This window comes from Silurus aristotelis (assembly GCF_946808225.1).
Source record: "Silurus aristotelis genome assembly, chromosome: 21".
Lineage (NCBI taxonomy): Eukaryota > Metazoa > Chordata > Actinopteri > Siluriformes > Siluridae > Silurus > Silurus aristotelis.
The window spans coordinates 18,115,054-18,132,404 of NC_139594.1; the positions used below are offsets into that span (position 1 = coordinate 18,115,054).

General features: G+C 37.8%; 1 protein-coding gene across 24 annotated transcripts in view; it reads right to left on the bottom strand.

Annotated features, from left to right (window-relative positions):
* Positions 1–17,351, bottom strand: part of ptk2aa (protein tyrosine kinase 2aa) — a 128,046-nt gene that overhangs the window by 47,255 nt on the left and 63,440 nt on the right. For all 24 annotated transcript variants that reach the window (XM_083523507.1, XM_083523524.1, XM_083523515.1 and 21 more), the window contains 7 exons: positions 12,556–12,643; positions 8,724–8,803; positions 8,570–8,632; positions 5,883–5,937; positions 1,586–1,726; positions 1,274–1,351; positions 84–191 (listed from right to left, as the gene is read on the bottom strand). In XM_083523507.1, coding sequence (XP_083379633.1) covers positions 84–191; positions 1,274–1,351; positions 1,586–1,726; positions 5,883–5,937; positions 8,570–8,632; positions 8,724–8,803; positions 12,556–12,643 — 613 coding nt within the window. The remainder of the gene's footprint in view (positions 1–83; positions 192–1,273; positions 1,352–1,585; positions 1,727–5,882; positions 5,938–8,569; positions 8,633–8,723; positions 8,804–12,555; positions 12,644–17,351) is intronic.

Sequence of the window (17,351 nt, forward strand, 5' to 3'; positions counted from 1 at the left end):
CTCGGAGTTTAAATAAATACATAGTGTACCTTTTTCATTCTGATCGATTACAAATAATTAACGCATATTTTAACGTGCAGTACCTCAGCGGCTCCGGCCACGTCCAGCTGGAGCATGCCCTTCCTCTCACGCTCCTCCATGCACGAATACTGGATGCTCTGCACCTGGGTGAAGTTAGCCAGGTGTGTCGGCTAGAAAAGAGGAAAAGAAAACACACACACACATTTAAAAAGCTGACAAGACATTCGATGGATGACACCATGTGACTTTGGATCTCAATTTTAAAATTCGCATTAGAACATTCCTGCATTGAATGTCTGTCTTATAATTAGTAAGGTTAGACATTTTTCTAGACTTTGTATATACAGTCAATCCTGAAAAAGAACAATCCTTTCTATGGAGACTAGCGGCTGTAAAAATCTCATCATCTGGATCGTCAATGTTGTATCCAGTTCAGTGGATCCAGTCATGACTAGAGGCCGAGCGATAGTGGCTTTTAATGATATCGATAGCTGGGTTGGATCGTAATTGCTGATAACTGATTAATCAACTGATTGTTTTTAAAATGAATACTGGATTAAAAATTTTTTTATATATAATACTCCATGTAAAATAGAACTGTATTACAAAAATAAAACAAAAAGTACTGAATCATGAAAACGAGCTCAATAGATTAACAAATATCGTCTAAAATAAAAATGAAACAAAAAGTACCACTTCACAGAAATAAAAACAGTACACTCAAAAATGAATAAAAGACATTTCAAATAAACAGCACGTGGCATCAGTGATTCGCCTCTAGAGGCCGCTCTCGTACAGTATTACACAAACAGGAATGTTTTTTTTTCCAGCAATCAACTATTGGTGGCGATCAATCGGCAAAACCGATGAATCAGTCGACATCTGGTCAGGAGTAGAGATAAAGGTAAAAAAGGACAACAGACTCAAACACGAGCTTATAAAGATTGTGAAAAATCTGCCATGATGATAATCGCTTCTATTATCAAAGTAAAGAAAATGCTGTACGTCACACATGCACATCATAAATTCTTTCTACGCTTTCTTTGGATTTTATTACATTTTTCCACCTTTTTTGTTTCTTTTCTGTTGTCTCTTTTGCCCTTAATAGCAAAAAAAGTATATATATATATATATACACACACACACACACACACACACACACATCTATATATAGAGGTATTTACTGTATATCCTCAATGGTCTAGGAAGAGGGTGTATCAGTATAAAAGAAGAAGTGAGGATTCATGCTTACTGTTGAGCCTTTATCTGTCAGGTAGCTGATGCCTTCCTCAGGACCGATAGCCAGCTCCACAGAGATAACCCAGCTTGACTGCACACACAGAGAGGTACATAAATAATCTAGCACTGACAATATATCAATACCTTGCAAATATCTCTCTTAAAAGTACTAAATACATTTTTAACAACTTTTGGATGATTAACCTTAACATTTAGCAAGACTAAGAATCAACTCGCAGCCAACAGGGGGCAGCACAGGACTGCTAAAAGTCAGGACCGGCAGAACATTTAGCCAAATTCCTGCCCTACCATACACATTACTTACCCCGAGAGCACATTTAAAGCATTCCTTGTCGAATCTGTAGACTGGGGTGAGGATCTCGAAGAACTTGAGAATGCTCTGCTCATCGTTCAGGCTGGCAAACTGCTTGAATGTCTGCTGAATCTGCTTCCGCAAGGCTTTAGCCTGTGTTGGACAGGGTTAGAAAAGAAAAAAAATAAATAAATAGATAAGTGGTCTGTGCAATTGAGCATGACTCATTCAGGTTCTCCAGTTCTGCCTAGAAGACGTATGGGACACCTGACTTTTTCAGCCATATGTGGTTCTTCCACAAATTGGTAACAAAAAGCTGGAGGCACATAACTGTATAAAAGAAAGTCTCCCTTCTCTTGAACTAGGGGTTTCAAACCTGTTCCAGCATGACAATGCATATCATGAAATAATAGTGTCTATGCACGATAGAACACAGGAAACCAGCACTGTACCAAGTTTCTGGAAAACATCTCAATTCGTTTCATTGTAATTATAAGCAGGTTATGGAGATGAATCAAAGTCAAAATCTCCTTGAGCGATGAGGATGAAAATAACAAGCACTATAAAAACCAGCTATGATGAATGAATTTGTTGTAAAATGTACTGCATGTGTTTCAGATAAAAGGAAAGTGAAATACTTGAGAACTCAGAGAGGCAAGTTCAAAACCCAGAAAAAACAAACGAGTTACCAAAAATCATAATCAAATGATAGTTTTCCTATATTTTTTATACGTTTTATTCACTTTTAAGCATCACCTTAAAAAATAAACTATGGAGACTGGACCCTTTTCCCCTCTAGGTCAAGGTCTCGCATTTGTAAGAAATCTGGTTGTTTTAGTTATAAGACTACTGTAGGTGTGCGTTTTTAGTTATAAGACTACTGTAGGTGTGCGTTTTTAGTTATAAGACTACTGTAGGAGTGCGTTTTTAGTTATAAGACTACTGTAGGAGTGCGTTTTTAGTTATAAGACTACTGTAGGTGTGCGTTTTTAGTTATAAGACTACTGTAGGTGTGCGTTTTTAGTTATAAGACTACTGTAGGTGTGCGTTTTTAGTTATAAGACTACTGTAGGTGTGCATTTTTAGTTATAAGACTACTGTAGGAGTGCATTTTTAGTTATAAGACTACTGTAGGTGTGCATTTTTAGTTATAAGACTACTGTAGGTGTGCATTTTTAGTTATAAGACTACTGTAGGTGTGCATTTTTAGTTATAAGACTACTGTAGGTGTGCGTTTTTAGTTATAAGACTACTGTAGGTGTGCGTTTTTAGTTATAAGACTACTGTAGGAGTGCGTTTTTAGTTATAAGACTACTGTAGGAGTGCGTTTTTAGTTATAAGACTACTGTAGGAGTGTATATTTAGTTATAGGACTACTGTAGGAGTGCGTTTTTAGTTATAAGACTACTGTAGGAGTGTATATTTAGTTATAGGACTACTGTAGGAGTGCATTTTTAGTTATAAGACTACTGTAGGAGTGTATATTTAGTTATAAGACTACTGTAGGAGTGCATATTTAGTTATAGGACTACTGTAGGAGTGCATTTTTAGTTATAAGACTACTGTAGGAGTGCGTTTTTAGTTATAAGACTACTGTAGGAGTGTATATTTAGTTATAGGACTACTGTAGGAGTGTATATTTAGTTATAGGACTACTGTAGGAGTGCATTTTTAGTTATAAGACTACTGTAGGAGTGTATATTTAGTTATAAGACTACTGTAGGAGTGTATATTTAGTTATAAGACTACTGTAGGAGTGTATATTTAGTTATAGGACTACTGTAGGAGTGCATTTTTAGTTATAAGACTACTGTAGGAGTGCGTTTTTAGTTATAAGACTACTGTAGGAGTGTATATTTAGTTATAGGACTACTGTAGGAGTGCGTTTTTAGTTATAAGACTACTGTAGGAGTGCGTTTTTAGTTATAAGACTACTGTAGGAGTGTATATTTAGTTATAGGACTACTGTAGGAGTGTATATTTAGTTATAGGACTACTGTAGGAGTGCATTTTTAGTTATAAGACTACTGTAGGAGTGTATATTTAGTTATAAGACTACTGTAGGAGTGTATATTTAGTTATAAGACTACTGTAGGAGTGTATATTTAGTTATAGGACTACTGTAGGAGTGCATTTTTAGTTATAAGACTACTGTAGGAGTGCGTTTTTAGTTATAAGACTACTGTAGGAGTGTATATTTAGTTATAGGACTACTGTAGGAGTGCGTTTTTAGTTATAAGACTACTGTAGGAGTGCATTTTTAGTTATAGGACTACTGTAGGAGTGTATATTTAGTTATAAGACTACTGTAGGAGTGTATATTTAGTTATAGGACTACTGTAGGAGTGCATTTTTAGTTATAAGACTACTGTAGGAGTGCATTTTTAGTTATAAGACTACTGTAGGAGTGTATATTTAGTTATAGGACTACTGTAGGAGTGCATTTTTAGTTATAAGACTACTGTAGGAGTGCATTTTTAGTTATAAGACTACTGTAGGAGTGCATTTTTAGTTATAAGACTACTGTAGGAGTGCATTTTTAGTTATAAGACTACTGTAGGAGTGTATATTTAGTTATAGGACTACTGTAGGAGTGTATATTTAGTTATAGGACTACTGTAGGAGTGCATTTTTAGTTATAAGACTACTGTAGGAGTGTATATTTAGTTATAGGACTACTGTAGGAGTGTATATTTAGTTATAGGACTACTGTAGGAGTGCATTTTTAGTTATAGGACTACTGTAGGAGTGTATATTTAGTTATAGGACTACTGTAGGAGTGCATTTTTAGTTATAGGACTACTGTAGGAGTGTATATTTAGTTATAGGACTACTGTAGGAGTGTATATTTAGTTATAGGACTACTGTAGGAGTGTATATTTAGTTATAGGACTACTGTAGGAGTGTATATTTAGTTATAGGACTACTGTAGGAGTGTATATTTAGTTATAGGACTACTGTAGGAGTGTATATTTAGTTATAGGACTACTGTAGGAGTGTATATTTAGTTATAAGACTACTGTAGGAGTGTATATTTAGTTATAAGACTACTGTAGGAGTGTATATTTAGTTATAGGACTACTGTAGGAGTGCATTTTTAGTTATAAGACTACTGTAGGAGTGCATTTTTAGTTATAAGACTACTGTAGGAGTGCATTTTTAGTTATAAGACTACTGTAGGAGTGCATTTTTAGTTATAAGACTACTGTAGGAGTGCATTTTTAGTTATAAGACTACTGTAGGAGTGCATTTTTAGTTATAAGACTACTGTAGGAGTGCATTTTTAGTTATAAGACTACTGTAGGAGTGTATATTTAGTTATAGGACTACTGTAGGAGTGTATATTTAGTTATAGGACTACTGTAGGAGTGTATATTTAGTTATAGGACTACTGTAGGAGTGTATATTTAGTTATAGGACTACTGTAGGAGTGTATATTTAGTTATAGGACTACTGTAGGAGTGTGGGGTTTTTTTTTTTTTTTTTTAGTATTTTTCCCCATCTACCCTAATCCTACTGCACACTATACCTCTAGGATTCACCGCTTTACTGATTTTACCACCAGTAGTCATTAAGCAGCCTATACATTCTGTATACAGCCTATACATTCTCCAACCTATACATTCTGTATAATTTCAATTGTAGACAATTCATATGTATGTAATTCTAGATTTTCAACATATACCGTATGTTCAGAACATTTCTTCTACACTTAATTTGATTATACTGACGATTGCGGCCAGTGTCTGGACTTTATTACCTGACAGATGGCCGTGGCTGCAGATCAGAGTATGTAATAACGTAAACCCTCTGCGGTGTCCATGGCAAAATATCTCTTCTGTCAAAACCCAAAACATCTCCATAAAGAACGATGGTTACTTTCTAATCGATCATGAACCATCGTGAACTGGTCCATTTCAGCACAGAACGAATCGAAGGTGGGCGCCAATACTTTGGTACACAGTGAATGAATAAATAAAGCATTTTTTTTCTACACTTTTCCGGATGCACTTTAGTGCTACAAGGCCCTTAGTGTGTCCCAATACGCATAAACCGATAACATAATGACCTCAAAAACACCATTTATTAGCTTTTACCTCTTTTTTTTTTTTTGGAAGGTCAGTGCTCCTTGATCTGTTCTTAGGTACATAGAAATGGATATCAAAGCAAATCAATATCCCCCGAACCTCCTTTCAATTACTAATCCATCAAATAAGATACATTTTGAGTATTTAATAAATTTTCGATAAGTTGAAAATCGTGCCTGTGGAGGACGGTGTCAATTCTCTCAACACTGTGCCGAACTCACCTTCACTGAATCCAGCAGACTCTTGGGGAAGAACCTCCTGAGGCCAACATCTTTTCTGGAAAACAAAACAAAAAAGTAGTTTGGAACGCGCTCGGTGGAGAATCCAGCATAGAGAAATGTTTCAGAAACTCGCAGCGAGGAGTCCTGCCAGAACTTTTTCAAACATCCTCAAAGGAGGCATCCATCTGGGTTCCAGATCGCTCGGAGACGCTCCAGAGGAAGACGCTCGTTATCTTTTTCGGCAGATTTGATCTGATCTCAGGATAGATGGATGGTGTTCAGCAGGGAGGGACGATGGCCAAGCTTTTAAATATTATTCAGTGCTTTCTGAATGAGGTTTTATTACATGGCAGACCCATATTTTATTTGTAGCGAGATTGGAGTCCTAATATTTTATATACAAACTATTAAATTTATGTGCCTTTCCTTTTTTCCCTCCATTCAGCAACATGAGAGCAGTGTCTCTACTGAACTTTTTTTATTCCTGAAGGTCAAGGTCAGTGCTTTGGATGTGTTGGATCATACCATTTTGGTTATATGGGGGTGCTGAATGTTAGAAGTCACATAGAACTACCGATTTTCTCCCAACAAGTTAATATACAGCCCAATGTCATAATGCTGTAAATAAAAATGTGAAATGAAAGTAGTGATAATTAATCCAACTGTGACAGATTGAAGTTTCAGTTTCCATGATCCGTGAGCAACACGGAAGCGTCTTGGTGGCAGGGATTTTAATATTTAATAATGTCTTGGAGATTCTGTAATGGTATATTCTGTTCTAATTTCAGTTTGTTAATTAATTGTTGATTGTTTTTCCGGTGCGTCTGTGTTGTGCTGTACAATTCAGTGGCAATTTGGTCGATTTCATTTGTTTTGCCGACATGTGAAACGCAAATCCTGTCTGTTTTACTAATTTACTGATCTGACCCTACATTTTCTTCTATATCTTTGTGTGATGTTCTGTATGGTGTGGCAATAAAATGTTACGAGGAATGGTTTTAAACAAACGTACACTTATAAAGAACAATCTTATTCATTTGTTCTTACCGCATTATCTGTGTAAAGCTGCATTGAGACAATGTTCATTGTTAAAAGGCGCTATACAAATAAAAATAAATTGAATTGAACTGAATCCGAATCCGAATCCTTTGGTGCTCTAACGGGGTGAAGCTGTCACTCAGATTCCATTGGGTTTCTAAATGGCTTTTCCCCCCATGGGCTTGAACCTCCAATGTGACTGGACCCAATGACCCGAAAGTGACAGTCGAGGATGTGAATTCCCAGACGAGGACGAAGGCTGTGTGTGTGTGTGTGTGTGTGTGTGTGTGTGTGTGTGTGTGTTGGAATGTGTGTTCTGGGGGGCTGGCAGTGTTCATCAACCTTAAAAAAAATCTAATGTAACCTGTATCTGCACCCAAGCAGACCACCAATCCACAATAAGACGCTTTTGGTGGGAATTTATTTTAGACCTTTTTAAGACCATTAAGAATTTTATTTAAGACCTTTATCACAGCATCAAAAACACAAATATGTTGTTAGCAACTGGCCTTAACCAAGCTTTAAATTCATTTGTTTCAACCAAGTATCGCTAAACTTGCACTCTGCCATAGCTAAAAGAGATTCTCGAGCCCTGAGAAGACTACTGACTGGTACTATCTTTAGTACAGTCAGTCTGAGTGTGGTCCGAGTCCCCCGGTTTATTGCGGAATTGCAGTTGCCACATAACTAATTAGTTTGGCTGATTTTCCCGACCTCTCACGAACAGCACAATAGACCAAAAAACTTATATGGAATTGTTTTTTATGGAGTTTTATGTTGAAATAATGAAATATATTATAAATTTTTTTTATGTTAATTCAGTACAAGTATTCACTATAAATATGAACTGTATTTCTATTCATTTACACAAAATTAATCTCACTATATCATCTCGTGTTTAAAGAGTGTGGGAGTACGGCTTAAGTATATTGTTTACAGCTTAAACAATATAAAAAAAAAAAATTAGTATTCTTGAGTGGCATCCATTTATCGCAGGCAGTTTTGGAACGTAACCACCGTAATAAACGTATCTTGTGGAATTATAAGACTAATACCTGGATGGTTCTAGTGAGCGAGAATGAGACTGAGCATATACATTCATTCATTCATTTTCTCCCGCTTATCCGTAAGCATTGACATAAAAAAAAAAAAAATAAATAAATAAAAAAATGTTGTCCCTGAGTGTAATTAATACAGTAGCTGTTGTGAAAATCAGCTTGAACGTTCCAGTAAGGAATCGAAATCATCCAATCGGACGAGCGCTGGAGCTACGACTCTGTAGGTGCTGAAGATTAACGTGAGATTGGCCAAAAGTGTGTGTTATGGAAACTTTCTACATTTAAGGTCAAAAAAGCATGTAAAAGACCAGCAGTAGATTCATTTAGTTTTCACGTTAGGTGTTTATGAGACCAGGCATAAAAAAGCGTTAAGTGTTAAATGAGCTCTTGATAAACTTGAATTCCTTTATAATATTTATTCGAAACATTCCCTGGATCACATGCAGCTCTCTGCTAATTGTTATTTATCCAGTCCTTAATGCCAGACTCATGTGACAGCCATGCTTTCAGGGGTTACATTCAGGTGATGACCTTTTTTAACCCTCGTGAACTTATCAAGTATTGCGTGTTGAAGAAGAAGGCGGCACTCACTCTAACAGCTCGTAGTTGGATTTCTTGTCCAACGCGTTTCCTCTCATTTCTCGGTAAAATCTCCTGGAAAGATCAAAAAGGGACAAATAAATTTGTAACGCAGCTCAGGAATGATTGGAAATGAAGCCGGAGAAAAATGCGAGGCAGAACATACCGGATCTCCAGGCACCCCAGCTTGAGTGCGATGTCCTGGTCGACCTGATTGGCTATTTCCAACATGTAATCATTCTTCACCTGAGGAGAAACGGTGAACGATACAGTATATATTTCAGTTCGACTTTTAACAGTGTTTTCGAAACGTTACTTGAATACTGCGAAACTCAGAGCTGAAAAGGTCTTTGGCACATTTTTGGAAGCTTTAAACATCCATTCGACTACAAAAGAGACTGCAAGATTATCCGTTCACCATTTTCTCATTAGGAAAAAGAAATTCCAGGCCTGCAAATGTGCTTACGCGGCGCATTAAAAGTTCACATTTCATATAGATGAAATATATCCTAAAAGAGGCACACGGTAACACACAGATTGCAATTCGAGGCCACGTGGACGGAGTCGTTCTGTTTGCTGCTCTAATGGAGACAAAAGACCAGGATTGCTGTGGAGACATGGCAAAACATCATCCATTAAAGCTGCATCAGCGCGCTGTTACTCTATCGGGGGCTTTGTTTAATGAAGCCGGACACACCTGCTGTGAAGCTGCCAGACACACGGAACTGTAACAAACCCCTGTTGCTCGCAGGATGGATGAGCAGATCGTGAACATGCTGGACTTTCTGCAGAGTTCGGTAGGCGAAACTGCTGAAATGATATCGACTCGGGTGGAACGAATGCAATCTCTGTTTGTAACTTGGACATAAAACCGAACAGGGCTATAAGCTGGAATTGTGTACTTTAGACAACGTGTGGAAAAAGTAGGTCCTTAAAAGAAAAAAATCTTTCAGGAATTGTTAATGCTGCACTGTAATCAAGTTATTTATAATTTTACATTGTAAAATTATGTACATTTACATTTTATTTTTAGATACATTTATTTGAGAATTATTGTATTTATGGGAAAACAATGATTTATTACATTTTATTTTGATGTATTATTTAAAACAAGAAGGCATTTATTGATTGTTCTATAAATTTTAACTGCAGATGTTAAACTTTGCTAATAAAAAAAAAACAATTCTTCCCCAAAGTGTATCAAAATGAAACCAAACCGTGACTCAAAAAGGTTTGTGACTGTGAAACTGTGTACTGTTACACCCCTAATATCAACAAGCTTTATAATTCCTAAATCTTGGCCTCAATGCTTCCACATGTTAAGAAAAATCTTGTCCTGACAGAAATATAAAACCTGGAGAATAGTCTGAATGTAGGGAATATTACATTCAGGGGTGTGTTGAAGGAAAAGATTCCATGATACTGATGCATCCTGATGCAACCAAAGTTCGACTTTGATTCCAATAAAACATGTCCTGGTGTGTTTTATTACTTTTATACCGCAGCAATTTGATTCTGAGACAGTCACGCTTGCACAAACCTCTAGGGTCAGGGGTCCCCAAACTACGGCCCATGGGTCGAACATGGCCCTCTGAACAATGGCCAGAGACATATTTTGAAAATTTAATTTTAAATATGTTTTACTCATCTCATACCTGTATATGATAATACAATAAAGTTGGCTTTAAACTAAAATTTCACTTAGTTATTAATTTAGATCGAGGCACCGAGAGCAAAAATCTAGTTTTTCTGGCTTTCGGTCCGCTGTTATTAAGCAAGCCGCCTTTAGGGCCGAAATACAGATGCCTGTTTTTACGTGAGAGACTGCGTGCTGCACAGAAAGCGGTATACAGTGGAACCTTGCGGCCTCAGCGCTCGCGACCTCGCATGCTCGCGACTTTCATTCCGACCGGCGACTCTCATTCAGATCGGCTCGTGAGCAACCGCGAGCTGCTCAAACCGCTAGTTTTAACATTTCTAATCAAGGTTTATCTCATTAAAATTGTCTAAAAAATGCTTTAAAACTATTTTTATTATGTATTATTAAACTGTACTTCTCTACTGCATACTTTACTGTACCTGTACTTTATTTTTTTTAATTAAGCATTGTAATTGCTGTTAATTTACATAAAGTATTGTTAAAATAGTCTAATTAAGTGTTATGGAGTGAAATAGTGGTATTTACTCATTTAAATCGATTTCGTATAGTGTTCTTTGGGTTTTTACTGGGTTGGAAGGGGCGTATCAAAAGGTCGCGAAAATTCGGAACTCGCGACCGGTCTTGGTCCCTAACCCTCGCGAGCTCCGAGGTTCCACTGTATTTATTATTTAAATTATATTATGATATTAACAAATATATTTATAATTTCTTTAGCACATTTTCAGTACTGTAAATTATTATAATTATTTTTTTTATTACAATTTTGTAATCAAATTCGGTACTATTTTACACAGTGTTTGTTTTTTTATTCAGTATTTATTTTAAAATATTTTTTTCAGTATTCATTTTAAATGTAATCGGTTGATAGATCATGAAGAAATGAATATGAACAAATTTATTATTTAAATAATATGGCTCTTTTAATATGCGTTAACTATTCTAGCATTTACTAGTTCTGTTACAGACCTACCCGAGCCCCATTTTTAAAAAAAGGACAATAATGTGACCCTCACAGAAAAAAGTTTGGGGATCCCTGCTCTACGAAGAATGCCCATGTTCTCAAAGAAACCACCATAACCTCCGTGCTGACGACTTCAACATGAAGGAAACTTCTCCACAGCGCTCAAGCCGTCCATCGTGCTAAACGTCAGCTTACAGGCCACGCCATGCCACGACGTCACAGCATGCCTTTTTCAACCTGTTTCATAAATATCCCTGTACAAACCCTTACTACAGACACAATATGCAAACAGAAAGAGTGCCTTCAAACCAGCCGTTTGATGGATCTGTCAGACGGAGCTGTGAATTTCATGCCTGTTCATCCACGTAATCTTAAATCGCTCAGTGTAAATCCACTCGCATGGTGGATCAGCACCATCCGCAGTCCTGGCACAGTTCTTACACCACGTAACCGCAGGGCTCTCACACACCCACTGCTAAGCCTTTTTTTTTTTTTTTTTTGGTGAGGAAAAGCTTGCTTTTTGAAAACCAGCCCACGTTTCTTTAGCAGCGGGAATCTCTAGAGACCTTGTGACTGGATTTGATTTGGCTTCAGGGTGCCACGACGTGATTCTTTCATGCTACTAGATTGATTTTTCTTTTTCTTTTCTTTTCTCTAAAACTGCAGTATTTTATTGCAGTATGATTATAATATTGTGGACAAACATTAGGCTCAGATTTGAGCTGGGTGATGATATTCTTATCAGCCATATCAGCACAAACACTTGTCTTCTGAATGCACCTATTAAAAACATTGATGTCATTTGTTTAGTTGTAATCACCAGTACAAAAGTCTTTGATGCACTTATCCATCTCGTTTATGTTTAATACTGGTGATGAAAGTTGACCATGTGGAACATGTCATGATTCTTGTTTCCAGATCAGCACCATTGGACCACTGGATCATTTGCAGGAGGAAAAAAAAGCTAAAGAAAAAAAGGTTTTAGAATCTTCTTGCTGGAGAATCTTCTTACTCTAATTAATATCAAGTCTACTACAGTGGTTGCATGAACAGTGTTGCATTCCAATCACTGAACCGCAACAATGATGGAACTGTAACAAATGGACATTCAGAGATAAGAATGAGGTTCCCTTTGGAGTCTGGTTTATCTCAAGGGTTCTTCCTCGAAGTCTCAGGGAGTTTTTCCCTCGCCACAGTCACCACTGGCTCACTCATTAGGGACAAACATATAGGCGCTCAAGTTTTACATTCTTTTATACAACTTTATCTCTGTAAAGCTGCTTTGACACCATGACCATTGTTAAAAGTGCTTCAGAAATAGAAAGAAAATGAAATGAAATACTGCTGAACAAGTCCACTGTCTCTGCACTGACCCACCTGCTGGTAAAAGAAATTCAGTGTCGGTTTGTCTTCAGTAAACTGGTTCAGGAAGCCCTTCGGCAGGTAGCGGATCCGCAGCTCGTACCTGAAACAGGGACAGGGAGAATGGTGAAAAAGTGCAGTGCTCAGAGGAATTCAAGGCAGAGTGCGTCATCAGATTGACACTGGCGACTTGTATTGTGAAAGACAGACAAACAAATCAATATTGCAAAGCATCTCTAAAAAGCTTGTCTCTTTAAAATGCTGCAACATGAGGCATTCTTTCAGCAACCTTAAAAAAAAAAAAAATGTATTGCTGGAACTATTGGAAGATCCATATCGATAGTTTTTCCGGGTTGCGTTATACAGTACGAGAGCGGCCTCTAGAGGCGAATCACTGACATCACGTGCTGTTTATTTGAAGTGCCTGTTTTGTTTTGTTTTGTTCCTTCTGGAGATAACTATTTTTATTTTACACTTTTCTTTAGGTTAGAGTTAGAATGCATGTCTTATTTCACTTAATATTTATTATCAGAATTAATAGATAATAGTAATAGATTGTCTTTTTTTTAATCCAGCATCCATATGAAAAACTAAAGTTGATTAATCTGTTAGCGGCAAATACGATCCAACCTATCTGTAAAATCCACTATCGGTTGACCTCTAACTCAGTATAATTAAAACATCCTGTAGACTCGGGCAAGTGGCGAAGATCCATTTTCTGGCTTGCTTCTCTATAACACACTCATCCAACACCCAAACCAGCTGTTTGTGAGGACTTTTCTACTACAGCTGCTCAACTAAATTGTTAATGATGACCTCAGCAGAGCCTCCTGGTTTCTCATGACTCAGATTAGCCTGTGACCCCTCTCGCTGCCAGAAATAACAATGTGGAGGAGTGAATAATTATATAACCCTAGGCTGGTGTAGGGAAGTCTCTGTCTCTGGAAAGCCAAAATCTATTTTTTTGGTGGGGGTTTATATGTGAAATATATGCAAAAAAGTAACCAAAGCATAGCAGAAGCATGATGCCATTTAAACCCATGTTCTCATTCAACACACTAACCAGTAAGTCAGTCATCAGATCACCTGGTTCTTCTCTGTGTGAACTGCAAGAGTATAATGACACCCTGTCATTCTCTCGCCTAGTGTTTTTCTTCCGTGCATAACCGAAGAATGTAAATAAGAACTTGGGGTCAACTTAGGGTCATCTGCACAGCTTCTTTCCTCAGGCCATGATCCCCTTAAAACACCATGCTCTCTGATAACTAATACATGTGCTTTACAGCAAAAAGAATTGCAAGGCAACAGCATTCCATTTTTTTTAATGGCACTATAATGTTCTATTACTGTATATATCAACACTATATGGACAAAGTCTGGGACACTTATATTTCCAGCCATATGTGGTTCTTTCACATACTTTTTCCCACAAACATCAGATGGCACACAAGTGGACGTCTTTGGATGCTGCAGAATTTATTTTCCTTTACTGTAACTCGGAGACCCAAACCTGTTCTAGCACGATGATATTCATCGGGTCCATATAATGTGCGTCCATATAATGAATGTAACCGAAAGAAACTCCACTTCCTTCTTCTCATATCATTCATCCTGTAATATAGCCAACGGTAGGATACATTACAGATACATATGAAGCAGATACTGATGTGATACGGTTCGATTCAACAAAATGCAATACGATGCAATGAAAAAATTTGATGCGATGCATTTTAATGTTAAATAATTATTTCATTGTTTGACAGAAAACAAATCATCAATTTACTAAAATGTCTTCTGACTTCTAAAGACGACCCCTTTCACAAATTGCAAAAAATAAAAACCAAGACAAAATAAAACCAGACGTTCTTTTCCTGTTGTGTGTGCAGGAAGTTACAGCTCTACCTCTGCCATGTTAATCTGTATTCTGTGTGACACTCAGCACACGCCTCTGTCTCCGTAGCATTGTAAAGCGTCATATTCAACGTAGCAGCAGCGGTGCTGAGAGACCGCGTATCAGAATCGAATCGGGTTAGCTACGCCAGGACAACACGTCTGAGAGATAGAGTGTGTGTTATGCTGAAAGTTTTCCAGTCATTACTCTCCCTAAGCCCGGTAATGTACGTCAGACAAGAGGAGACGTTCTGGCTCTGCTCACCTATTCTGTGTCAGCAAAAACGAGTGTACTCGTGCAAGAGTGACTCAGTCAGAAGTTGTGTGTAATGAAGGCTTGTTCATGAGTAAATATGTATGAGTGTTCATTCGGACTTAGCTCTTTGGCAGTGTAATCTATAAGAAGTGATCCCTTTTTGGCAGCGAGCTCGGTGATTAGTGCACACTGGTGCTCCCTCTGCCCTCGTGAAAATCCTGAGACTCCACGCACCGGTAAACTCGCTAAACGCCCCCAAAAAGTCTGATTAGAAACTGTTTTAGCAAAAGTTTAGAATCTAGTTTTGTAACACTCCAACAGATAGCAGCACAGGGCTGCACACACAGTCACAGGGAGCACCAACCTTCATAAGTCAGCGTTCCAAAAAGATATTGCCCAGTGTATATCGGGAGCTGTGCAACTGGTGCCACGTCTGCAATTTCATCACGGACAGCGAGTTACAATGAAGAGTAGACGTAAAATTACACTAAACTGTATATAATTTATATTTTATTTTAAATAATAATACATACATAAATAAATTAATTAATTAAAGAGGACTTAAATGATTTCTCAGCAGAAAGACAGTGCATTCTTGTTACCTTCAAGAAAAAGTGAAGGAACTGAACGCGAAGCAACGATGCCTGGAAGTGATAAATGTGATATGATGAAAAGTGATGAAATGTAACCATAAACAAATGAAAAGGATGACCAGTCGGGCTTTAATTGTAATAAAAAAGAATAATTAACTGTTGGGCGAATTACTGTGGTGTAGGAGAAAGGAGCTCAAACATAAAGCTTTAATACCACACTAAGATTGAGGTTGAAACCTGATAGGACATGAGGTGATGTAATCATCCCTGGCTGCCTTCATAATCTGGGGACATCATAAAAATAAGTGTCCATTTTGGGACTATTATCAGGAAAGCACTTAAGACTATGGGGACTAGAAGTAAGGAAGGCTAGAGGCTCCTCAGGTTCCTTTGAGATTAAAGAGCATTGTGGTTTGGAGATGACATCATTTCCACCCCCTCACGAGGTCTTGAGCTTAGGTGGAATGCTTTCCCCCCGCAACTGTACAAAGACAACACAAAGACCCAGCAAGACCTCAGGAAAACTGAGCAGTGCATGTGGTGGTGCAGATGTTCTCCTGCATGCGAATGTGACCGCAGACTACTGGAGGATGAGCTCACCTGGTCGACATGCTCAGACATCAAGCTGGAGTTCGACACGTGTTGCCCTGAGGGTTTGGTTCCTCCAACATGCATTGTGTGTCAGCACTAATTCATCGTCGGAGCTTTTATGTTCTTACACCTCCTTTTTTTTTTTCTTTTTTTTTTTATACGAGCTAACCTCTGGGGCCTTCACTGACGAAAACATGTTTTCAATTTAAAACAAAGCAGCAATAAATGTGTAGCGGGAAAACGTTAGTATTTCGGTTAGGAGAACACATTGATTAGACGATCCGACGATCGTTAATTCGTGCTGCCTCTCAGCACAGAATCAAAGCATCGATGTCATCAATGGAAATTAAAGCAGGGCCCACATCAGAACCTTGTGGTACACCATACTGCATGTGTACACACGTTTGGCAGGATCTAAACCAGGAAACAATCGTCTCTGCAAATCAGTTTAGTGAAACTGCGCTTTGAACAATGGACAATGCAAAGTATCCAAAGCAGCTTTACAGAGATAAAGAGGTTATAAAATATCAATTTATAAGTTCCCTAACGAGTGGTCCATTGGCTACTGTGGCAAGGAATAACTCCCTGAAGAATCATGATGAAGAAACCTTGAAAGGAACCAGACCCAAAAGGGAACCCATCCTCATAACCGAATGTTCATTCATTACAGTTCCATCATTGTTGAGTTCAGTGATCCAACCTGTGGTCATGAGCCACTGTAGCAGATGGTTGATATTAATTGCAGTCCAAATCCAGCCTCATAATTCGAGTGCTCCAACCCAACCAAACTAATGAAACTCCAGTCCCGAGCAATACTACACGTATCACTCTGCTAGTTCAGGAAACGTGACCGAAATACATGGTGTGTTATGGTTGAAGACTTTTTCCAGAATCATACACGGAATCCGTGTTAAACAGAATTTGCCAGACATCAAATCCCAGACAAATTAAAAACAACCTAGTCATAACAATGAGGAAATAAATGGCAGATTGGAAAAGATGAGCTGCTGTTGATTACATTTTCTCAGGCGGTGGAAAAATCCTGTTCCTATTAGGGTTGCAAAGGGGCAGAAAGATTTCGGGAAACTTTCCACGGGAACTTCATCTGGGGAGTTTTGGAAATATAACAAGCTGGAAATTTACCATGAATTTATGGGAAGTGAATAGAAATTTGGTGAAATCACTGAAATTTTAACCAAAATATTCAGCAATATCTTTTTTTTTTTCTTCAACTACATTTAAGTTCCCTGTTATCGGCTCACCTGCAATTTAGTAAATTCCCAGTTTATCCTTGTTAATTCCCATGGAAAGTTTCCAGTCTTGGAAATTCCTGTAATTTTGCAACCCTACTTCCTATTAGCGAAAGCAAAAGAGGACATGCTGGAGAACACAATGACATAAGTTTAAAGGTGGGCATCGCTATACACATGAAAGTTTTCTTCCACCAAATTTTCTGTCATGGGCTCGTGTTCGTTCGGGCA